The sequence below is a fragment of the Dissoconium aciculare genome (assembly GCF_010015565.1).
Source record: "Dissoconium aciculare CBS 342.82 unplaced genomic scaffold K489scaffold_8, whole genome shotgun sequence".
In the NCBI taxonomy this organism is placed as follows: Eukaryota; Fungi; Ascomycota; class Dothideomycetes; order Mycosphaerellales; family Dissoconiaceae; genus Dissoconium; species Dissoconium aciculare.
In genome coordinates this window covers 1112632-1135798 of record NW_022984958.1, presented here as the reverse complement: position 1 = coordinate 1135798, position 23167 = coordinate 1112632, and the positions used below count along the sequence as shown (strand labels likewise).

The following is a 23167-nucleotide window of genomic DNA, read 5'->3' as shown; positions in this document are numbered from 1 at the left end:
GCTCGAACGACTCCCACGATATTTCCGTTACTTCCGGGATCGCGCGAAGTCGACTCAGCGTGCAACGCCCAACCCCACGCCAAACCATTTGCCCTACGAGGACTCAAATTCTCCTTCAACTTGTGAAGTGGACGCCAATAAATCATAGGATCCTGTTCAACACAGACAATCAATGATCAACTCACGAGAGGATGGCTACCGTGAGCCATCCATGCGCCCACGCGATCTTTTGGGCCCTCCCGGATGACGCTATGCCGACGCTCGTTCGACGCGCACTTGAGCAATATCTCGCCCTGCTAGGTTGCTTATCAGTTGAACCTTGAATTCGGCGACGTTGATTGGCTCGTGGGACACCAGCACCTTTTCCCTGACTTGGCTTGCTCCTAACGTGGGCTTTTGCTTGATACCGGCCTGGTTATCTCTCTAGACAGTCAAGCGAAACGCTGTTATCGCCCATGGTATTCTTAGGTGAGAGGAATCATGCCACCAGGCGTGGCGACAGCACGATGTTATGCTGCTGTGCTCAGCAGGACTCGTCTACTGGACAGTACTTAAAACTTGTGTCACCGCTAGATTTACGACGTGACATGTCAATTCCAGTCTAGATTCTACGAAAGCAAACTTTCGCGCCAGCATTCTCTGGACCTAGTCAGGCGCGGAAGAGTCGGCAGCTTGGACAATCTTGCATGACATTCATCGACGAGTCCTGGACCCTTTCCCAATGTTACAACCTCAGGTGCCTTCAAGATTGAGCATCTCCGAGCGCGATAATCAGCGAAATGCGTCAAATGGAGTAAAGCAGCGGCATGCTATCGCTGCTATCTCGCAGGCGACAATGAATATCAGCACGAAAGGATATCCCGAAACCCACGACAATGGTTTCCCTGCCCGTCCTGTCGAACTCATAGATGATGGCGAGGACTATACAGCAAAATCAAAGCAGCGCAGCAAGCGGAAAAGCAAGGGCGTCAACATCGAAGCCGAAGACGACTCGTCGAAGCGGCGGTGCGTCTCGACAGCGTGTATCGCCTGCCGGTAAGTTTCCCGTGAGGATGACAAATTCAGCGCTCGATGGGAATCGTGCCTTACAGGCATTGGCTTCTTGATGCTGCAGCTGCATCACATCCCGAACACCATGTTGATTGTCGTCTGTGCCGTACAGGAAACGGAAAAGTAAGTGTGACGGTAACTTACCCGCTTGTGCCGCCTGTTCCCAAGTCTATCAAACCGCATGCATCTACGATCCCAACTCCGACTTGCGCAGGAAAGGCGTGTACAAGAACGACGTTGACAAATTGAAGACGCGCAACACGACCCTTCAGACGTTGATCGAAGCCATCTTGAACTCATCGGAGGATGACGTACCTGATCTTGTCAAAGAGATCCGAAGCTGCACTGACCTCGATGCGGTTGCGGATCGCATTGCCGCGAAAAAGAACGGTACTCTCGAGCCCAACGAGAATGATGACAAAGGCTCTCACTCTGGTGATCAGTCGTTAGCACGGGAGGCGACTTTCGAGAAGCAACTCTATGGCAAGATGGGTCAACTTCGCCTCGATGAAGGTTCGGTGCGCTACTTTGGTGGCACCTCCAATCTGATTCAGTTTGGACAGAGCGACGAAGACATCTCGAGCACCGATGAGATCTCGGAATTCGCTCATGTCAACCCAATCGCGTCGTGGACCAACGTAACGTCCGATCCGGATCTCATTACACACTTGCTCAACATGTATTTCACTTGGCACTATCCTAGCTTCGTATGCTTGTCGAAGGAGCTGTTCTACGAAGACTTTCATCGCGGTAGATCTTTGCAAAGTACCAATCGGTCCCGGCTATACTGCACACCTGTACTGGTCAACGCAATGCTTGCGCTGGGCTGCCACTTCACCTCAGTCGCCGGTACCCGTGATGATCCCGACGACTCGGCGACCGCCGGGGACCATTTCTTCCGTGAAGCCAAGAGGCTCATAATGGAACACGACGAGCATGAGAAGCCTTCTCTGGCGACCGTACAAGCTTTCGGCCTCATGTCAGTTCGAGAGGCTGGATGCGGAAGAGAAGCCAAGGGTTGGGTATACAGTGGAATGGCGTTTCGCATGGCGTGCGACATGGGTCTCAACCTTGACTCGACTCAGCTCTCCTCTGATCGGCCGCTCAATGGGAACGAGGTTGAAGACGATGCTCGGCGCATGACTTTCTGGGGTTGCTTCCAATTCGACAAGTACTGGTCAAATTACATGGGGCGTCTGCCGCAAATTCCGACCGAGCACGTCAGTGTTTCGCTATTCGACGTATTCCCGGATGAGGACTCGGCGCCTTGGCGGCCTTACACCGATTCAGGCTTCACTCAGGCATACACTCAGCCAGCAAGGACACGTGCTGTTGCGCGCGAGATGATTAAGCTGTGTCAGATTAGCAATGATCTGATGAAGAACTTCTATGATCCGGCGGACATGGAGAAAACCAAAGGAAAGGCTTCAGAACTGAAGAAATTGTCGGACATCCACACCAGGCTTGAGTCATGGCGGAGAGACCTTCCGAAGGAGTTGGAGCCTCGAGAAGGAGGACTTTCCCACGTGCTCATCATGCAGTAAGTTGCATCCGAATTGCTAAAGTTGGACCGCGATTGACCGTTCGCAGCATGTTCTTTCAACTACTGTTCATTCACTTATTTCGACCATTCTTGAAATATACACAAACGACATCTCCCTTGCCCGCAAATGTCAGCCCTAGAAAGCTCTGTACACAAGCAGCAGCCATGATTTCAAAACTCATGCGACTGTACAAACGCTCTCACGGGCTGCGCCAAATTTGCAATGTGGCTGTGTACATTGTTCACCAGGCCTGCACTATTCATCTCCTCAACCTACCAGATAAATTTGCCAAACGAGATATCATTCATGGCGTCAAACATTTAGAGGAGATCGCAGAAGGCTGGATCTGTGCCAGGCGCACATTGTGCATTCTGAACATTCTCGCCAAGAAATGGAACGTCGAAGTCCCCGAGGAAGTCGCCGTTATACTTGCCAGAGCAGAATTCGAGTACGGACACACGGACGCGAATTCGCCCGCTAGTTCCACGAAACAACCTTCTGCCCATGCGGTCCAGACGTCTCCAGTCGCTACCGTAGCGGCCATCGATGTCACTGACCCTGCAGAATTCAGCAACGAAGCTATAATGCCAAGGCATTTACACGACAAACCCAGTTTTACAGCTTTGCCAATGCCTCAATTGAAAGCCAATATTATGGCACCACCACCTCTGCCACAACCGCAATTACATCCGCAAACCCCCGTTGTAGCCAACAGGCCAGGACTTGCGCGTGCTTGGAGCTACAATTCTACGGCCGAATCCACAGCCTCCAACACGAGATCGGTCTACAGCCCAGCCGACATGTTCGGAGGCGTGGAACAGCTTATCCGCGATAGTCAGAGGTGGGCATCTCGCGACCAAGCGCAGCTTGCACATGGCTTTGCCAACTGGAATACGGCGGCAAACGAGATTGAGCAGCACTTTGTGGTAGCGCAGTCGAATGGCGCCTTGAATCGTCGCGACAGCCACGTGGCCGCCCGACGATCGGTCCACCAGAATGATCATATAGGTGGCGTAGGCGAAGGTGGAACGGGAGATGGCGCCCGTGCTTTGGCGGCATTCGGTCGACTTCAGCAGCTTGATTCCTGTAGGTCCCTAGATAGCGACATTGTCGCTCCTGTCGAAAGTTCTGTGACACTCAATCCGGGTGCGGGCACGATCATGCAGGGAGACATGACAGGAATGGCGGAGTGGCTTGATGCCATGTCGGATTTGAACACGCAGGCCACCATGTATGATGAGGAAGATTGGTATCTGTGAGATCCCATGATAGATTACTCTTTTTTCTGACGAGGCCAGCTCGAGGTCATCGATCTTCATGAAATCGTGGTGATTATCATCGATGCCATGACCATGATTATCGTCCCACATGGATGGTGCGACATGGGCGCTTGCTTCCCCGCTGTGCGGTGTGGCTGTTCCGACCGGTTTTGCTTGGGCGAGATCGAGTTTCATCTTGACATCTGATACTCGGGATGTCATTGCTGTCTTCTAACCTCGGAGCTCAAACAGCTGAAAGGTTGGATTTACCCAACGATAGTCGCCGATCCGTTGGACTTGGCAACATTAGGCAGGTCGTTCTCGCCCGATTCCTTCCAACGTCTTTCTCCGCCCTTTCCTAGGGCACATTTTGCTGATCTTCACCCATCTTCCGCTGGTGCCCAGGTGGTTGTCGTTGACGCGCATATAAGCTTTGCAGCGTTCCTGTTGCCCACCCACCACATTTGACTGTCGTGAATGGAACGCGTAGTATTCAGGCCTAGCTGGCGTACAACCTTGGAAGGTCTGAAGTATATTCAAAGGCCAAGGCGATGCTGTCGCCTTGTATGTGATTGTGGAGGCTGTGGAATTTTCCAGACTGTCTGGGCAGAGAGAGTGGGCTGAGCATCGCGATCGTATGACCAAACAGGAAAACTTCATGTCTTCGCCATAATCTGATTGTGTACTCTGGTCGCCAAAGCTCATGTGCTCCTCTTCTTATAAATCACCATCTTTACACTGCTGCCGCTATCCCGTGAACCACACACACCCGCTTCCGACACGAGTATCTTTCCCCGCCCAGAGGCCTCTTTTAGGAGCGCGAATCAAGTCAAACTCCATCTAGACGCACCTCGACTTGATAACATCAAAGATGTCTGATGGGTCGAGCCGCCTCGCTTCCAGCGACATGGGCGACGAACCTCAAACCCACGCCCAGGTAAGGCAGCAAAGTCTCGCATGAGATTCATCACGAGAAATCTCAAGCTCAACCATGCTGACACCGGATGGACACAGCGGAGTGCAAACCTTGCACGGATCCGAGATAACCAACGCAGATCTCGTGCACGACGCAAGGAATACCTCCAAGACCTCGAAGTTCGCTTTCGAAACTGCGAGCAGCTGGGCGTCGAGGCCTCGGCGGAGATCCAAGCAGCTGCTCGCCGCGTCGTCGATGAGAACAAGCGATTGAGAATGCTGCTCAAACAACGCGGTCTGAGCGATGACGACATCGACAATGTTCCAATCGACTCTGATGCTGCTGGTGCGAGCCTGACAGCCTCAGCCAGGAGCCTGGAAAGTCTGCTCTCGGTGAAGCGGACCTGCAATCCTGGCGGCTGTGCACCATCGCAAGGAGCATCGCCTCCCAACATCGCTTCGCCGACCACATCAGTGACCACCGTAAGCGAAACCGATTTCAACACAAGCCCTCGACCCGCTCCGACATCATATCCCCATGCCGACCCGAACCCAGCACCAAGCGCACGAGACTACCTTCAGAGCGCCTACCTTACCAGGTCCGCCTCGCACGTCCCAAGCTTCAGCCAGGATACCCTCTTCCCTCCCCAGCCGGCATATGACTTCAACAACATCCCGACCAGCATGTACAACAACAACAACATCAACAGCCTCGGTACATCCTTCCAGGCAGGCGCGACCTCGTGGGAGCCCTGCAACTTCAGCACGACACAGACGCTTCCATCGCCCGACTCAGACACCCAAGGCTGCCGGACAGCCGTGGGTATCTTACGCTCGATCGACCAGCGCGCAGGCGACGAAGTAGAGCGGCAGCTGGGCTGCAAATACGGACAAGAATGCCAGGTGCCGACGCAGCACGTCTTTGACATTCTGAGCCGCATCCCTGGGCTGGGAGAGGTATGACATGAAAGTGGCCGTCCTCGTCGAGGCGCCTGGTCGTCCTATGTCATATCATGATTGTAATAATGGAAATGCAAAACCGCTGCGGGCGTCGGAGATCCTCTCTCTGTTGTCGAACGACGGCCGGATCGAGGGGCGAAGGGAGAAAAGAGCGATGCGTCACAACGGCTAATGGTGGGAAGGGTATATGCGTCTTAAACAAAATCGCAGGGTCGTCAAGAGTGGTCGATCGCAAACTTGTTGTAACTTTTGATTTGGAGATGGAGCAGAATGCGGGTCATGTTGCCGTCCATTTAATGATAGTCACGCGATATATACACTTGTCACAAAAATCATACGCTCACGATTTCCACTGCCCTGCTTCATTTCGAGCCGCGCACTGGATTTTCCCCAGGGAGCAGCAGATCGCGCAAACGGTCGTCGGCCGAAATCAGCTGCTCCACATCGGCCTCCACATCGCACGTCTCATCATCTCTGAGTATCGTTTCCAGCGAATCGACGGTTTCTCGGAGCTTTCCTCTCAACGCAGCGAGGCCTTCCTTATCTCCGCCATCGAGTTCAGCTACATTCAGCCAGCACATCGCAAGACCCTTGAGCACCTCAGCCCTATGATATGCCATTCTCGGCCAGCAGTTACGTAACAGCGCTTGAAGAGCAACCACAGCACTATTCAGCATTGGAAGCGATGCCGTCCCGTGGGGATGAGACAACGCTTGAGTGAGCATAGGCAAGATGAATTTGATGTGTTTGACCGAGTCTATGCCCAGCTCGTCGAGGATCAACGCAAGGTTCCTGAAAAGAGTGGTTACAATGCTCGGGTACTCGCTTGCCGTTGTGTAACCATAGAGGATGCCTTTGCGAATCATGGTATCGAGCATTTTGGCGCGCTGAGGTGCGTTTTCTTCTGGCGGAAACCGTGTCTGCGTCAACACGAGCAGTGCAGAGTATGTGACAGAGAGCATGGCGACGGATTCTTCTGGTGTGTTCAATGTCGGAAGATATGTCAAACATGGCATGAGTGCTTCCTCAAAAACCTCGCTCAAGCCGGTCCGGGCGAGAAGTGCAGGTGGTGTCTTCTCAAGTAGGGTCTGAAGTAAGGATATCCCAATCTGCTTATACTTGATCTCCCAGTCGTCGATGAGTGTGAGAATGGGAGGTACAATCAGAGGCCAGACCTCCTCTGTAAGCTTAGGATGGAGGGCGGAGACGATCCACTTCAGCAGATTCAAAGCCGAAGCGTCTTGAGCATATTTCCAAGGTCTAGTAATACTATCGTCCGGTGATTGAAGGCTGATTTTCGGGGGAAGCTGTGGGGTCATGACCTTCCGGCCTTGATCCGTCAAGTTACGCGGACTTGCCTTTACGAACAGAGGACGAATGGTAAGTTTGAGGAAATGACGCACGAGATCTGATGGAAGCTCACCATGGTTTTGGTGCGCCCGGACTGCGTCTATCGCGGCGGTGGGATCGGTTTGTCCAGGATTTCGGAGCTGCCAGGCCATGACTACATCCAATGCATCCTTCATCCAAGGCCCAGGAGGTGTTGCGAGAGCTTTAGCGAGCTGCTTGCCGTCGAGAAGCGATTTTATAGAGTAGGCATCGAGCAGTTCGAGCGTCTCTATGTGCTTGATGAAAGCGCCATACTTCCTTTCAGTCCCTATGATTTGTGAGTTTCCAAACGAGGTGTTACTTCTGGAGACGTTACTGACCCTCAACATCCTGGCTGTCTGCAATTTCCACCAGCAAGGCGTAGAAAACTTGACTCCGCCAAGTCGGACCCCATCGACGTATCGCCATACCCAAGACGCTTCTTGATGTCAAGTCTTCGCCTTCGAATTGCTTCTCAGGTCGACGTTTCTGTTGATAGAGACGATCGACGGAAATCGCAATCTCGTTTTGGTGCCGGATGGATAGATTCAGAGCATCACAGACTTTATTCGTGGCTTTGATGCCTTCTCGAACGACGACTACCGAGATCGGAGGTGGTGGTTTCTTTCCTGGATCACCTTCAGGTTGAGGTGCGTCACGATACGGGATCATTGCTGCCAGTTGCCAGGCAAGGTACAGCTCCTCTTTATCTCTCATGAGATGCTGTGAGACAGTCCCTTCGCTCTCGTACATCTCCCGTACGGCATCAATGATGATACGCCAATGCGTCACATCTGGCGTGTAATGATCTGCGCGGTCAACGCTTGGATCGGCGAAGATGGTGTCGTACAGATCCAATTCGAATATCAGTCGAAGCGCCTCATGGGGATCCGGGCCTTTAAGAGCCTTTTCTAGCTCCGTACCCACACGCTCTCTGCTGATCTTGCGGTGAAGGGCATCTTTGATGTCCGAATTGCCCATAGCTACCAGTGCTTCGTCCTCGATGGTGTAGCCAAGTCGGGCGGCGAAGCGAATCAAGCGCAGTACGCGTAAAGGATCATCTTTGAACGTCTGATAGGGTTCTAGAGGTGTGCGAAGGATCTTCTTTTGCATGTCATCATAGCCTTTTCCTGTAAGATCTTCGACCTTTTGAGTGTTCATGTTGTAGAACATGGCATTGACAGTCGCATCACGACGTAGGGCGTCTTCCTCTGGAGTGCCAAACTCCATTTGCGGGTTACGGCTATCATCTGAATATGTCTCCTTTCGAAGATTGACCAGGTCAATATCGAGTCCCAGGATTCGTACAGTGGTCGTTTCAAGATGTTTGGATTTCTCTGGATTCGCCTCAATCTTGTGTAGGCCTCCGACCATCTTCGACTTGTCGGTCGCGCCAGCTTTGGCACTGAGCTTTTCGCTGTCTGCGATGGACTCCAGGCCGTACTTTTCGAGATTGCCCGGAATCTCCAGATATTCCTTCATTCTTAAGCCAAATTGAAAGCCCGTCATTTTGTTGATCGCGACATCGATGTCAACGCTCGGTACGCCCAAAAGCTTGTCTCTCACCCAACCACCAGTGATGCGTAGACATAGCTTCTGCTCACGAAGCTCCTTGGGTAGACTGGCTTGTCCTTCAACATTGTCGTTTGGTGACTCTGTATCGATGTATTGAGCAACATCAAGAAGCATGCGTTGGATGTTCAACTCAACAGGCGTCAATTTTATACTCGAAGGCAGAGGCGTCACATCTTCAACTTCTTCCACCACCAAGCCAGGAGCCATGGCGGAAAATTTGACGGTCCGAATTGGAGATGGAGTGTGCAGTCTCTGTCGCTTAGTTGCTCTAGGTGAACTGGAGAGCGAACGGACCGACGACATACACCGTCTCCCTTGACATTGAAATCTCCTATATTTTATTTGTGGGCTGAATCTATTGACAGTAGCAGGTCGGAAAGTCAAGGTTGCTGCCAAATGACTCAGCGAAATTCGTCTGCAAGTCATTCAATGATGATGACCTTGCTCAAAATTCCGAGATGAGTTCCGTTGATCTGTGTTATCGATGCACCGGCCTGCCGACAGTTTTTTGATGATTCTTCGTTGGGCTATGTGTCATTTGATGATTGTGAAAGATGTTGCAACGACTTCAAGTCCTTTGATGCTGATGTCGTTTCACCATAACCAATCTGCCCATATATCGTCGACTTCCGCTTGGGGTGCTTCGGGCATTGAATGATGACATAATCGCCCATTTCATTACGCCGACCGCCGCAAGTTCGAGCCTAGACAGCGAAGCCCAGCGGCCGATTGCGCCCATGACTATGCTCGTCTTATTAGTATTCCGGCACAGGGAATCATGCGTGTATTCACAACATCGACGACTTGGAACGACACATGAATTGACTTGATCAAATTGACGAGACACTGAAATCTGACGGCTTGACGGCATCACGCACCCTTGGAGGACAGAGGAAACAATACCCCGATGAATCACGATCCTACTATATCCGCCAATTGTCGTCCAATACCCGGCTTCTCTGATGCCACCGTTGCCGGATGAAGCACTGCATGCACAGCAGGAACCTCTTTCCGAGCCGCAGACTTCTTCGCCTTCGAGGAAACTGTTCAGCAAGTCACCTTTAGCGGCAGTGTCTGGGTTACAATATCGTCGTCCAAATGCATCCATTTCAAACCTGTTCGCATCGACGAGTGCGCTGCCGTCAGGGAGTCGCGCAGGTTCCCCGAGTGAATCCGGAATCATAACTCCGACCGCAGGAATCGTCAATGGCTCGGTCTTTTCCCCTGGCGGTGCATCCATACTCCCATCGCCTCTGTCTGCGACATCCACTCAACCTGACACCATCGGCATCAAGGATCTGATCTTGCGCGCATTCTCGCCGCACGTGTCAGTGCTGGCATCAGCCGATACAGAAGAGCTCATAAGGCACAAAGGGATCAATGGTGGCTTGTTGGAATTGCTTCGGCCATTTGGTGAACATGTCCAAGGCAAGGTCACGGTCCGTGACAGTGGAGGCGTGAGCCGGTCGTGGGAGGACTTTTCAGTCCGCTTCATTGGCGCAAAGGATGGGCTTGAGCCTCCCCGTTCAGGAGATCGAAGGAGTACCGATTCCACACTCAATTCACAGTCCACTCCTTCAAAGCAGGCGGCATTTCCGGAGTACAAGCCAGCAAGGTTACGTACGGGTGGTGATGTCCCTCAGATTGAGGAGCTCGTGGAGCGACACCTGACTTTTTCTGAGGAGAGCTCCGGACCGGTCGAGGTGGATTACATCAACTCCCAAGACGCGGTTGTGGCCGACCCGAACGCCATCTCTCCTTTTTATGCGCTGTATATCCGCAGGTTATTATCTGGCCTGCCAATGGTTCCATCGGAAACGTTTTCTCATCCTGTCGCGGCGGTTATTGCCATTTCATCACGATCGCCAGCTCCTATTGAGGAGTTACGAAGCCTCTACGACTCATCGAACAGCGGTGACCGCCGCCTACCACAATGGGTGCACAATGAATTCTTACGATATTATGTGCTGATTCATGATGAAGATTATGACGACATCACCAAGTCTATGGCATTATACGATCAAATGAAGCGACATTTCGGCCTTCACTGCCACCTGTTACGACTTCGCAGCACGCAATCCGTGCCTTCCGACGATGACAGCATAAAACTTCCAAATTGTGAATGGATTTCTGCAAGTGAGGAGCTTTCAGAAATTGTGCGCCGAGAAGCAGACGAAGACGACGAAGATCCTACACCGTACATATTCGAATCGGATGCATCTGCCTTGCGAGCATTTGTGCGAGAAATGGTCACGCAGTCGATCATTCCAGCCATGGAGCGGGCATCCGCCACGTGGAATGACCAGGTCGCATCACGACGTCGTGGTCTGAGTGGCCGCTTCATCACGCTGTCCAAGCGATTTACGGGTTTCAGTAGTCGTGCTGCAAACGTGCCAGCTTTGTCAGGCGGTGGCAACAATTACGACTCGCTTCAAGGTTTCTACCGCCCTGATGCCCCCGAGGCGATCATGCGCAAGCTTGCCGATTACGCCATGATGATCCGTGACTTCAAACTCGCCCAGAGCGTTTATGAGATCCTGGTTCAGGATTTCAAGAGTGACAAAGCATGGCGCCATCTCGCTGCTGCTAATGAGATGGCTGCCGTAAGCACGCTTCTCGCGCTCACCGGCAATCTTAGCAGTAAGGTGCGCATCGAAACCATCGACAGTTATATCGAGACAGCATATTATTCCTACTTGAACCGCGTGACGGCGCCATACAATGCGCTCCGCACGTTAATACTCAGCCTCGAACTCCTTCGACTTCGCGGAGGCAGTGCCGTCGACGACGCCGCCCGCTGGTCGAACAAGATTCTCGACGATCGCTTGGTAGGACCCATCGGCCATGTGCTCATCATGGAGCGCATCGCAACCTGCTTCGCCGAACGGAAAGGCGTCGGCGCTCTTCAAAGTGGCAATCGGCAGAGAAAAGCCGCTTTTTGGAATCTCCTAGCCACTGATGCCTGGCTACAGCTGGGCAAAGCCGCGCAAGCCGAAAAACGACTCGCCGAAGCGCGCAGACTCTATGCCAGAACAGCAAACAACGCGGCCAAGGGCGCAGAACAACACTCGACCACGCCGTCTACCCCATCCGTCACCACCTCCCACGAGATGACCGCTTTCCTCTCCACCCTCCAACACGCCGTCGACGCGAACCGCTCCGGACCCCACCACATCTCCGGCACCGACCTCCTCCTCGACATGGACGGCGTCAGCACCCGCGACCCGCTCCTCGACGAACCCATCCAAGAAGACACAGAGCAGCTCGGCCCACCCTCTCCGACCGCCACCATCACCGCCGCATACCGTCGGAGCCTCCTCGGCGCTGCGCCTCAGGCGCCTCTACTGCAGCAACCTCAACCTCCCCGGCCGCCGCCCCCGCCGTCCGTGCCCTCGAGTCTCGATCCGCTGGGTGTCATCGCGAATGCATCAGCTGACGGATCCGCACCGCTTCCGCCGCCGGCTTCATCGACGGCGAGTCCGAGCAAGGAGAAGCGGGACCCGCGCGCGGAAGGGTTCGAGTGAGTCAGGCACGCCCCGAAACGGCGAGGGCATTTCCCCCAGCTTCAGTCGAGGTCGAGGGTGTGACGGGTCTCTCGCGGGGACTCGCAGTAGATCCATCCGCGGGCAGCGCTTCTCTCTACTGGCTTGATTTGTTTAGCGACGGCGTACGGAGTTGTCAGAGGGTCGCGCGTGGGGTGGGAAAGGACAGGCATCAGGCAGGGTCTAATGGGCTGGACACGCAATACGAAAACTTGTCATCTGCAAAGACGCCAGAATCTATCACCGTCGTGAAGTCGTGATCTACCCCGTAATCTAATTTCTTTTCTTCTCTCTCTTTCTCCCTCTACTTCGATCCCAACTTTTCATCAACTTTAGATATCCACGAACCATCTCCAATCTACATCCATCCCACCGTTTCAAAGCGAATAACCCCGCGCCTCCTCCGCCCTCACCCCCTCCATCTCCTCCCGGACCCCCAACATGCTGACCTTCCCGCCGACCCCCTCCTCCCCCGAGAACTCCCACCCCGCGATCAGCTCCCTCAGAGCCCGGACGACGTCCTCCCGGTCCCGGATCAACAGCGCGATGGCATCGTATCCCCCCGCCCCGGGCACCACGCCTCCCACCACGCCCGGGACCGCCTCGCACGCGTCGATCAGGCGGGTCTGCGCCGCCGGCTCGATGGGGACGCCGGTCTGCCTCGTCATGGCGCGCAGGGACGCGCGGATGCGGGCGAACGCCGCGCGGAGGGGTCGGAGGGCGGCGGGCTCGTCGCCGTCGTCGTCGGCGAGGGATCCGGTGGGTTGGGCGTCGGCGAGGGCCGTGAGCTCGGCGGCGAGGGCCTGGTTCGCGGCGTGCAGCTCCGTCCAGAGCGCGTCCGCCTCGGCCGGCTGCGCGGCCCGCCACGCCAGGACTTGCTTCACCATGCCCGGCGTCTGGCTGCCGCCCGCGACGTCGCAGAGGACCAGGCGGAGGCCGCGCGGCACTTTGACGGCGTCCTGGAGGATCTCCGTGTCCCAGGTGATGGCGGCGGGGGAGGAGGGGTCTGCGGCGCGCTCCTCGACGAGGCCGACGAGGGCGGGGGCGAAGCTCGGCGACCCGGGTTCCGGGTGGTTGGACAGGATGCTGGGGGAGAAGCGCCGGTAGAGACTGCTGCCGTAGACGGCGGAAGCGACGTCGAAGCCCGAGCCGACTTTGCCCTGGGCGGCGCAGTGGGCGGCTTGGGCGAGGTTGTGGAGGCGGCGCCTGCTGGGCGAGGCGAGGGCGCTGGTGGGGAGGAGGTCGAAGTGGGATTTGGGCAGGTAGAAAGAGAGGAGGGCGGCGGTGATGGAGGTCACCAGGGCGGCGGAGGAGCCGAGGCCGGTCTTGTGGGCTTCGGAGAGGGGCACGTTGAAGTTGTAGAAGCGGGGACTTGTTGTCGTCGGGTTGGTGGTGGCGGTGGTCAAGTCGGCGGGAGTGGAGTAGTAGTCGTTGTCGGCGTAGATGGTGATGGATGAGGGTTCGATGATGGGGCTGGCGACGCTGGTGATGTAGCTGAGGACATAACTGAGGGTGGTCTCGATGAAGGGGTTTCGATCGAGGGCGAGATCAGCATCTCTGTGTCAAGGCGTTTCCAAATCAGTGAGCTGGAATCAGGGGTGATTTTCGCCAGAAACTTCTTACACTCTCAACTGTGTCACTTTCACACCTCCCTCCCTCTCCGCCAGGCGATAGCCATAATTCCACACTGCATGACGAAACTGGGGACTCTTCACGGAGATTTCGTTCAGTACGATCCCCGGCCCGGTGGGGATCGGTTGGATAACAGCGTGGATCCGGGCGTTGAGGCCGAAGACCAGTCCGGTGTACGCTCGATCGAGAACCAGGTAGCCGCCGGCGAGGAGGACCTTACCGGGAGCGGAGACGGCGGTGGGGACGAGAGGGGTTTTTTCGTCGTCGACAACGGTGGAGGCCATTATGAATCTTGTTTTTTTCTCAAACGCAGAAGAAATATTGAGGGGTTTGATATTGGAGGCGGGGACTTGTGTTTTGCTTGCGGCTTGGGAAAGTGGTGATTATTGACAAGTTGATTTATATTTTATGATGTTCTTCTATATGTTCATTTTCAAGTTCTCGATTGACTCGTTGGATCACCAAATGGTCTGATTTTGGCGGACGAATGGTACGTTTTCGAAGTGATGTTGAATTGTGGTACCTATGTACAGCTCTCTACACCGGCATTGGCTTGTCTCTTCCAAAGCTGCGTGGCAGAGCTCTCGCGTGGGCCAGATCAGATAGTCAACCCCATGTTCATTTATGCCTCAGGCACAAATAGATATCTGCCTGAGGTCTCAAATCCTCCTCACTTTCCTTCCAAGGCTCCCTCTGCTGATGAAGACAAACGGCCTCCATGATCGCCGAAGCGAAATATACTCCGGCACTGGAACTCCCTCGGTCTAGGAAAAATATCATCCAGCAGCGAAATTCTCCTCACAGCCCATCACCATCTAGCGTAACTGCCCCTCGTGACCCTCGTGATCACTTTTTGTATAGTATGAGGAAGGGAAGGAGGAATAGGGGACGCGAAACCCTCTGGACGTGTGCGAGTGGATACGGAATGTATGTAATGTGGTAATCAAAAAAAATTTAAAACTTGGGCGAACTACCCAAACGACCATCAACTCCCAACGGCGACCAGCGCGCGCGCGCCTTGGAGAGGGATCGCGGGAAGCTTCGGAGACGACGGGCCGGGTCAGGCTAGTCCAGCAGGATAGGGCCAGGCACCGCGCGGTCGGGAGCTAGAGATGTGACAGGCAATCCGGGAGATGATGATGATGATGATGATGAAGCTCCTGATTATTTAATGATGATGATGGTGATGATGATGATGATATATTCGGTGGCGAAGATCATTTCATAGGGAGCAAAGGGAGCCAATGTGCATTGTTCCTGTTATCAGTGATACCGTAAATATCAAGGAGGATTACCTGGCTGTCTTTGTGGAGTGTTGGCCGGAATGACAGGTAGATCCTACTACGTAAAAGGGTTCGCCTGAGGATCCCGTGACGACTGTGAGTCACCCGCGCTGTCCTCTCTGAGGCGGGCTCTCTCTCGTATGGTCCCGGGAACCATCCGAGACATTTGTATGGTGATAGTGCTGACATTGAGAATGATCCGGGATGGAAGGATCGCATTCGTCAAGGATTATCGGGAGATGTTGGAAGTGGTGAAGACCGATCTCCGTGAGGAATGTACATACGGTACACGTGATGTCCATGACGAGAATGACGCTTGGACTGTTGACGGTGAGTGATGTCCGGCAGTCAGTGCTAGAAGGAGGGAGAAGGGTACAGTACTCCAAGGCGGTACTGTTCGTGGCAGGCAGAGAGGCACAAAATTGATGATTGTGTGATTACGTGATCACGAACCAGGAGTTCCCTTCCCGGGCCGACTTCAACAGGCACCTGCATACGCGTGGTGTGGTTCATGGGCACATAGGATAATCACGGGTGGGAGGGAACCGTCCTGCACAAATCCTGTACAAAGAAAATCCCGCACATGTTCGGACATAGGAGATACTGGACATGGGCGGACGGGGCCGGGCTGAAGAAACCGAACCGGGATCGATGGGGCGCGTGTCGCATGATGAACACTTTATTACGGGATGAATGCATTCGTCCCATCGGCGCAAACGGCCTGGTGCATGCCGACGACCAATGTCCCATCGACTGGATCCGTGGGTTCGTGCTTGGTGGCTGACAGCTTTCTGCAGCATTCCGCTTCCCATCACCACCCATGTCTTATCTTATCTCGAAGGACCTCGTCACGAGAATGTTGCTGGCATTTTTTCCCCAACGCGGGATTTCACCAATGACGACGATCGACAAAGTGGGTTCCGTTCGACAGGTCTAGATTCCCAGATCCACGGCATCGATGGAGAATCCGAGTAATCGATTCAGCGGAGTTGGTGTGGTTGCGAATAATAAAATGAAGATGGGCAAACATGACAAGTGTGGCGCGCGCGCGGCGGGCGGAGAGTTCGGGTTCGATGGAGCTTCCCAAGGCCCTAAAATTCTCTCCCTCCCTCCCTCCAGCTCCATCCCCGGCTATGCATCATCCATCGTCCGCTTGCATCGGCTTCGTGAGGCTCGGCCATGCCGCGGTCTTGCCCTGCCCGACCACTGTGGCCTCCATGCTCGTGAAATTCGGGAATCGTCCACACGTCCATGTCCACATTTCGCTCTTGGGCAGAGGAAGGAGGATGTGGTCAACGGAGCCGAGTCGAGCATTTTGAGTGTGATATCGCCCTACAATTATGCCCAGGTTCCCTCGATTCAAAGAATTGCTGGCGGGCGTTGGGACCGGCGAACGATGAAAAGGAAAAAAAGCAGATGCCATGCTGGAGGGGGGGTTGTGTCAGAACTGAGAACCATTGGCCGAATAAGGACAAGTCGGTCGCCTCTGACTTTGATGATTTCTTTTTGGATTGGTGCATTGTGTGTGGTCGAAATCTTGGAAGGCAGGACAGTAGGGGAATTTTACCGTCGGCTAGGCGTGAGGAGTTCGCGAGCAGTCCGTCTCGTCAGCCTCGGAATCGTGACTTTGGCCACAGTTCAGCACGATTTATTATGATTATTATCATTATTATCATTGGGAACCACGGACAATTATCATCTTCATTGTTAGGCGACACAACTGTAGCCAAAGCAGAATAGGAATGACAACTGTAGGACGAATCCGGGCATGAAGGTGAAACCGGCACGTTTGTTTGTTGGCGCGTTTTCCACGGGCGCCGGGCTGCTGCTGCTGATGCTGATGCTGGTTCTTCCATGCAGCTCCATTGTGTTCGTGGCTGTCTGCCCATCTGGGGTGTGCGTGTCACTGTATGTGTGTGTGTGACTCCTCTCAGGCTCTCACCAACACCTCTGCCTGCCCTAGCGATGAACAGTGCTTTCATATACATCTTGCTACCCTCTTCTCTCCGTCCAACTTCTGTATGCTCAAGACATCGACCACATCGCCAAATCCACAACAACCTCTTTCTCGGCGGCTTCATTTCGCCGCTTCACCCATCTACTAATTCTTTCCATCTTTGGAAGGCGCGTTTGTTTGACGACCAGCCGTCGTCAAATGAACCTGCACCTACGCCATCCATTCTAAACTTCTTGTACGCATCATACCTCTCTTTTTTTGGTGGCTCCCATTAGCTTGTGGATTACCGATCACTGACATCTCATCTTCACCCAACACAGTTCACTCCTTCTCTCCCGAAGGGTGTCTTATCGTATTGATTGAATGCCTTACGTGAAACCAACGGTCCACCTCTCGCGCATTGCAGGCACTGCCCTCAAATCTTTCACCCACGGTTACGCCCAGACTGTTGTCGCCGCTTCTCAATCCTCCTACGCGGCTCAGAACACCAACCCTGGCCCTCTTGCCGAATCTCTCATCGGCAGGTTCCGTAAATCGGAAAAGGCTCGTCTTCAAAATGTTCTCCACCTCGCGGACCATGCACGTCACGCCAGCACGGCCGTCGCTGGCGGCGCGGCAGGTCGCCCGGATACCGCTCACCAGGACTCGGGGCTAGACAAATACTTCGAGGCGTGGCAGAAACATCAGCCGAATGGCGCAAAGGAATGGCAACAGTTTCAGTTTGCCCGGCGCATCGAGTGGCAGCCGCCCTCGACCATTCCCATCGCAACCCAGGAGGCTGCAGATGTCGAGGAGGTCTTTGAGGCGGGAGATGGTGCGCCGGTCGCACCCGTCTTGAAGCGATCGTACACGACCAGCGCGCTCGACAATTTCGAAAAGGCTTTCCTTCTGGATGAAAAGGCCGAAGCGATTGCGCTCGAACAGGTCAACACGGCGATTGCGGAGGAGGTACAGCGGGTCAAGGAGGAATCTGTTGCGGAGGCCAGCCGGTCTCCTTCCATCGCCTCTGCTGGTCCATCGGAGACGTTTTCGACATCCAGCGCGACTCAGTTCTCTCCGATTGATGGTAGCTTAATCGACTCGTTCGCGGAGAGCGATGTATACACTGAGCAGTTGATGCGCTTGGCGGAGCAGGAGGACTTTGCAAAGATCCCCACACTTTTCCAGGGAATGCTTTTGTCAGGCGTGCAGAAGCCTTCGCAGAATGCCTACCGCGCCCTGTTGAGCTCCGCCATTGTTCTCAGCCGCGGCAAGCACCAGAGGGTGCCAAAAGCATTGGAAGTCTATTCCGACATGCTCCGGAGACGAGTCGTGCCCGACGCAGCGACCTATGGCATGCTCATCGACCTCCTCGCCACTCGCGCCTCTGATGCTGTAGCTCTTCGCAAGTCTCTTGACGAGAGGCTCAACCGTTTCGGTGGATTGGAGGAATCTGGAAGATTCATGTTCAAGTCGAGCGCGACCGAGCATGCCCTCGTATCCGAGGACAACTCTCTAACCATCGCCTTGAAGATGTTTGAGCGTGCATCCAAATCATCACACGCTGTGCCTGCAGAGGCTTGCGCCGCACTCATCAACGCCAGCGCCGCACATGGCCGCGTAGAGGACATGACCCGTGTACACCAATACATGGAGTCTCGTGCACTCGCACCACAGTCGTCCATCTACCCAGCTATGATTGCTGCATTTGGTCGTGTCGGGGACCTTCGCAATGCGGTGGAGGTGTATGACGAGTACAAAGCGTTGGCCGTTGCCAACAATGCCAGTGAGAACAGCATCGTTCGCATCGACAACGAAGTCTACGCCGCTCTCATCGAAGCGTACGGTGTTGCAGGCCGACTCAAGGGAGGATTGAAATTCTTGGCTAGCATCCAGGCTTCCCTCACAAATCCGACTACCGTCGAAGAAATTCGAGAGGTTGTCGCACGCAAAGCTCTGCTCCCTTTGGCTCTCAAGGATGCAACCTTCCAGGACGCTTTCAACCTCAGCGCCTCACTGAGTGGGCGTGCGCAGTCGGCTGCTCTGACCTCGATCGCTGTGGCAGCTGCTGACGCCAACTCTGTCGAAGTCAGCACGAGAGCCTTTGAGATGCTCTCCCGGCAAACCACCGACCTTGCCGAGGCCAGCATGGCGATTCTGGCGATGCACATCCGCAATGCCAACATCGAGGCCGCAGAGCCATTCTGGGCTGTCCTGGAATCTGCTCGTGCTAAGCGTGTCTTCGTTGAACCGACCACGATGCGTGCAATCGCGCTCGTCGGCATGGGACAGGCGGCTCGTGGTCTCGCGCAATCGCGTCGCATGTTCCACCGAGTGCGTGAAGCACAGTCGGAGAACAAACTCGCAGAAGCGTCCGAGCAGATTGACGAAGCCATCGAGTTGATTGGGTCCTTCATGCTGAAGAATGGCATTCCTTTTGTGCCGGAGCAGGGCATTGAGGTCTTGCAGATGATGGTCGACAACGGCTCTCTCATCCCTGAGATCGCTGAGCACCTTGTTGCTCGATTCGGCCCTGAGCACATCGCTCGGTTGAGCCAGGCCAACTTGGAGTTCCTGCTTCGCGTTCAATCCAGCATGATCCTAGAAGAGATGTCCGCAGACATTGCCAACCCTGCTCGTTTCGGATGCATCTTGGAGAACATTGTCTCGCGTGGTGTGATGCCCGCCGTCGGTACAGAGAACATGATCGAGAAGACCCTCGTCAACATCGATCGTGCTGAATTGTCGCGACTGTGGAATGACTACCGCTACCCGACCAGCCCAGCCATCTTCGCTTCCCCGGTCCTGCCGCTTCCGGCTCCTGCTGCTTTCGAGGAGACATTCGACCCCTACGCTGCTCGCACTGATGTGAAGGCATCGAACGCAATCAACGAATTGCTCGAGCGGCCACAGGGTCGTCGCATGAGTGAAGCTCTGACCAAGTTCCGGAACATGCGTCGCATCGGTCGTATCCCCAAGATGTTCACCTACGGCAAACTCATCGAGGCCGCCGCCAAGGAGAACAACCTCAACCTCACGCACGACCTGCTCGAGATGGCCAAGCAGGATGTTCCCTTTGACGCCCGCTACCGCGTGGTCCGCTTCGGCTGGCAGCAGATCCTCGACCACATGGTCGCCGCCTGCTTGAACTTGGGCCGCCGTGATCTCGCTGCCAAGTTCCACCAGGACATGCTCGAGATGGGTTGCGCGCCTTCCGCCAACACTTTCGGTCTCTACATCACCACCCTCAAGGAGAACACCAAGACTTTCGATGAGGCTACGGAAGCGGTCAAGATCTTCCATCGGGCCAAGGCTGAAGGTGCTGAGCCATCCTCGTTCCTGTACAATGCCCTGATCGGCAAGCTCGGAAAGGCACGTCGCATCGACGACTGTCTCTTCTACTTCGCGGAGATGCGCGGCCTGGGCATCCGACCGACCTCCGTCACCTACGGCACTATCGTCAACGCCCTGTGCCGTGTGTCCGACGAGAAGTTCGCCGAGGAGATCTTCGAGGAGATGGAAGCCTGCGCCAACTACAAGCCCCGTCCGGCGCCCTACCACAGCCTGATGCAGTTCTTCCTCACCACCAAGCGCGACCGGGGCAAGGTCCTCGCCTACTACGAGCGCATGCGCGCCCGCGGCATCACCCCCACCGTGCACACCTACAAACTCCTCATCGACGTCCACGCCACCCTGGAACCCATCAACATGCCCGCCGCCGAAGCCGTCCTCGCCGACATGGCCGCCGCCCGCGTGACCCCGGAGGCCGTGCACTACGCCGCGCTCATCCACGCCAAAGGCTGCGCGCAACACGACCTGCCCGCCGCCCGCGCCCTCTTCTCCGCCGTGCTCGCCGGCACCGCCCCGGGGACCCGCGTCCCCCTCGCCCCGCACCCCTGCCTCTACCAATCCCTCTTCGAATCGCTCAACGCCCACCGCCGCGTCGCCGCCGAGGCCCCCGCCCTCCTCCGCGACCTGCTCGCCCGCAACGTCGACTTCACCCCCTACATCGCCAACGCCCTGATCCACGGCTGGGGCGCCCTCGAGCGCGACATCGTCCAGGCCCGCCAGGCCTTCGACCGCGTCCCCCGCGCCCGCCGCGAGCCCAGCACCTACGAGGCCATGGTCCGCGCCTACCTCGCCGTCGAGCAGAGAGAGAACGCCCGCGCCGTGGTGCGCGAGGCCCTGAGCCGGGGCTACCCTGCGGCCGTCGCGGGCAAGATCGCGGAGTTGGTGAGATGATTGGTCTCATCTCCCCCTCCCCCTCTCTCTCTGTCGCGGTGCTTTTCTCGATCGGTGATTTTTAATGCCTTTTTCACTTTGCTTTTTTGGCCTTTCACGTTAGCGCTTTTTCATGATTTTTGGTTTTTTGGTTTTCCATGTTCAGCGATTTTGAGACTTTCTTCTTTCTCTTTTTTCGCCTGCCTCATTTTCTCTCTCCTCCTCTGGAGGCAGAAGGGGCAAGGGAAAACGAAAGAACCTCTCTGTTTGCAGCGCGTGTGTGTGTACGAATAGATACCCCCTTTTTGTGTGTGTGTGGGTGTCTGGCGCGCGGGTGTGTTTCCGGACGGCTACTACTACTGCTACTACTCCCCTCCTCCTTTCATGCCCCTTCCCCTCCTCGGGTTCTCTTCTCATCCGAGTCTGGGGTTCAAGGCGAGCAGTCTGTTTTTTTGGGCGGTGGAATCGGAAATCACAGAAGGGGGGGCGTTTTCTCCTGGGAATGGGACCGGGATCGGGATCGGTGTCGGACGGATTGTTCATACATATACACGGATCGGGGATCGGGTCGGTCGTCGATCTCTTCTTCGACGACGACGACGACGACGCTCGGGATCTTTGTCGGGTTATATCTCTCTACTCTACTTTATCTCTGCTGCTAGGAATGATGAATTGAACACTGCTTGATGCTCCTGCTGCTGTTGCTGTTGCTGTTGCTGTTGCTGTTGCTGTTGCTGTTGCTGTTGCTGTTGCTGTTGCTGTTGCCTGTCCTTGCTTCACTTGTTCACTTGTTCTGAAAAATATGAATCATTTCATCATAGATAATTTGATCAAGAAACGATATTTCTCTCTCTCTCACTCTCTCTCTCTCACACACACACATATGGGTATCATTCCCCAGCTCTGCTTTGACATCCAACCCTTTTGCTCTGAAGATGGCGATGTTGTTCGTCCTCTATGAGCCCTCGCTCTCTGCCCTCCGCCGTGACATGATGCTCTCATGATTGATCCCCAGTCGACAGCAGGCAACATAAATTTCGTCGCTCATCGTTGTCTCGTCATTAATCATCCATCGAGCCTTCCAAGTGTTTTTTTTTCGTTTCTCTTTCTTCCTCCCGGAAAGTACAATCTCCCTATAGACGGCAACATCGCATAGCCTACCTCGACCGCCTACGTTTGATTTCATGTCTGTGCACACCGCGCCCTCGGGCTATACTTCAGCTCGACAGCCTACGTTTTACTTTCCCTTCTGCTCGTGGGAAGATTCCGTGATGAACTGCAGTCCGGATCGATTGGAGTGTGGTCTGGACGCGAGAATCCATGCGATGCCCCCCGGAAAGCGCCGGTGGTGGTGGCGGCGGCGCCAGCGCGCCTGGACCGCCCGCCGCTCGGGATCGATCCGCCCGAAAGTCACTCCAGGTGTGTGCGCCCTTTTCTCCGTCTGTTTCGTTTCGTGTTTCTTTGTTTTTTCGCAGTCTTCTGGAGGAATTCGGAATTTGGGGCACGCGCTCTGCACAGGTCTGGTAACTTGCTCGGTCGCTACGGCGCCGTGTGATCTGCCTACGTCCTGCGTGCCGTGAGGTCGTTTGCGAAAGATGGATACTCCCGGGCGCACAAGGGGAAATGCACTGGTGAAAAAGAAAAAAAGGTCGGGCGTTTCGATGGCCAGGCGATGAGGGCAAAGGGCAGAGGGCACGATCGTCTCATCGATTCGGCGATTTTCCCGCTGTGCAGCACAGAATCAATCTGGGTCCCGTCGATCGAACAGAATCTGGAATCTGGAATCTGGAACCCATCGGCTGTCACGGTCGGCTGCTGTCTCTTGTTGCACCTGCAAGTTTCGATGTCGGTCGCCAATCGTAGAACATCATTACAAGGGACG

The 23167-nt window shown here is 54.9% G+C and overlaps 9 protein-coding genes across 9 annotated transcripts; 6 read left to right on the top strand and 3 right to left on the bottom strand.

The window, feature by feature from the left end:
• Positions 1 to 835: 835 nt before the first annotated feature.
• On the top strand, positions 836 to 3853 carry K489DRAFT_322111 (uncharacterized protein; the record flags this gene model as incomplete). The annotated part of the gene is made up of 3 exons (XM_033601600.1): positions 836 to 1035; positions 1163 to 2590; positions 2641 to 3853. 3 exons carry the CDS (start codon positions 836 to 838, stop codon positions 3851 to 3853), a joined length of 2841 nt encoding a protein of 946 aa, XP_033458815.1.
• Positions 3854 to 4882: 1029 nt separating this feature from the next.
• Positions 4883 to 5071, top strand: K489DRAFT_299098 (uncharacterized protein; the record flags this gene model as incomplete). Its single annotated transcript, XM_033600366.1, has 1 exon — positions 4883 to 5071. A coding segment is annotated over one exon (189 nt), but the record flags the coding sequence as incomplete, so codon positions are not given.
• A 650-nt stretch (positions 5072 to 5721) lies between these two features.
• On the bottom strand, positions 5722 to 7087 carry K489DRAFT_381770 (uncharacterized protein). The gene has a single exon (XM_033605207.1). The coding sequence runs from the start codon at positions 7045 to 7047 to the stop codon at positions 6091 to 6093; it is 957 nt and encodes a 318-aa protein (XP_033458813.1). The 5' UTR covers positions 7048 to 7087; the 3' UTR covers positions 5722 to 6090.
• Positions 6958 to 9257, bottom strand: K489DRAFT_381769 (poly A polymerase C-terminal region-like protein). Its single transcript, XM_033605206.1, has 3 exons — positions 7438 to 9257; positions 7152 to 7385; positions 6958 to 7086 (listed from the first exon to the last, which is right to left on the bottom strand). Exons 1-3 carry the CDS (start codon positions 8876 to 8878, stop codon positions 7073 to 7075), a joined length of 1689 nt encoding a protein of 562 aa, XP_033458812.1. The 5' UTR covers positions 8879 to 9257; the 3' UTR covers positions 6958 to 7072.
• Positions 8877 to 12195, top strand: K489DRAFT_389591 (uncharacterized protein; the record flags this gene model as incomplete). Its single annotated transcript, XM_033606522.1, has 4 exons — positions 8877 to 8894; positions 9967 to 10213; positions 10283 to 11750; positions 11886 to 12195. 4 exons carry the CDS (start codon positions 8877 to 8879, stop codon positions 12193 to 12195), a joined length of 2043 nt encoding a protein of 680 aa, XP_033458811.1.
• Positions 12196 to 12590: 395 nt separating this feature from the next.
• On the bottom strand, positions 12591 to 14129 carry K489DRAFT_411190 (Phosphomevalonate kinase; the record flags this gene model as incomplete). Its single annotated transcript, XM_033607784.1, has 2 exons — positions 12591 to 13770; positions 13837 to 14129. 2 exons carry the CDS (start codon positions 14127 to 14129, stop codon positions 12591 to 12593), a joined length of 1473 nt encoding a protein of 490 aa, XP_033458810.1.
• A 1744-nt stretch (positions 14130 to 15873) lies between these two features.
• On the top strand, positions 15874 to 16913 carry K489DRAFT_381765 (uncharacterized protein). The gene has a single exon (XM_033605205.1). It carries the CDS (start codon positions 16087 to 16089, stop codon positions 16783 to 16785), a length of 699 nt encoding a protein of 232 aa, XP_033458809.1. The 5' UTR covers positions 15874 to 16086; the 3' UTR covers positions 16786 to 16913.
• Positions 16914 to 17448: 535 nt separating this feature from the next.
• K489DRAFT_321519 (uncharacterized protein) lies at positions 17449 to 21306 on the top strand (the record flags this gene model as incomplete). Its single annotated transcript, XM_033601552.1, has 2 exons — positions 17449 to 18057; positions 18109 to 21306. The coding sequence occupies 2 exons, from the start codon at positions 17449 to 17451 to the stop codon at positions 21304 to 21306; spliced, it is 3807 nt and encodes a 1268-aa protein (XP_033458808.1).
• Positions 21307 to 22129: 823 nt separating this feature from the next.
• On the top strand, positions 22130 to 23099 carry K489DRAFT_381763 (uncharacterized protein). Its single transcript, XM_033605204.1, has one exon. It carries the CDS (start codon positions 22470 to 22472, stop codon positions 22863 to 22865), a length of 396 nt encoding a protein of 131 aa, XP_033458807.1. The 5' UTR covers positions 22130 to 22469; the 3' UTR covers positions 22866 to 23099.
• Positions 23100 to 23167: the final 68 nt, after the last annotated feature.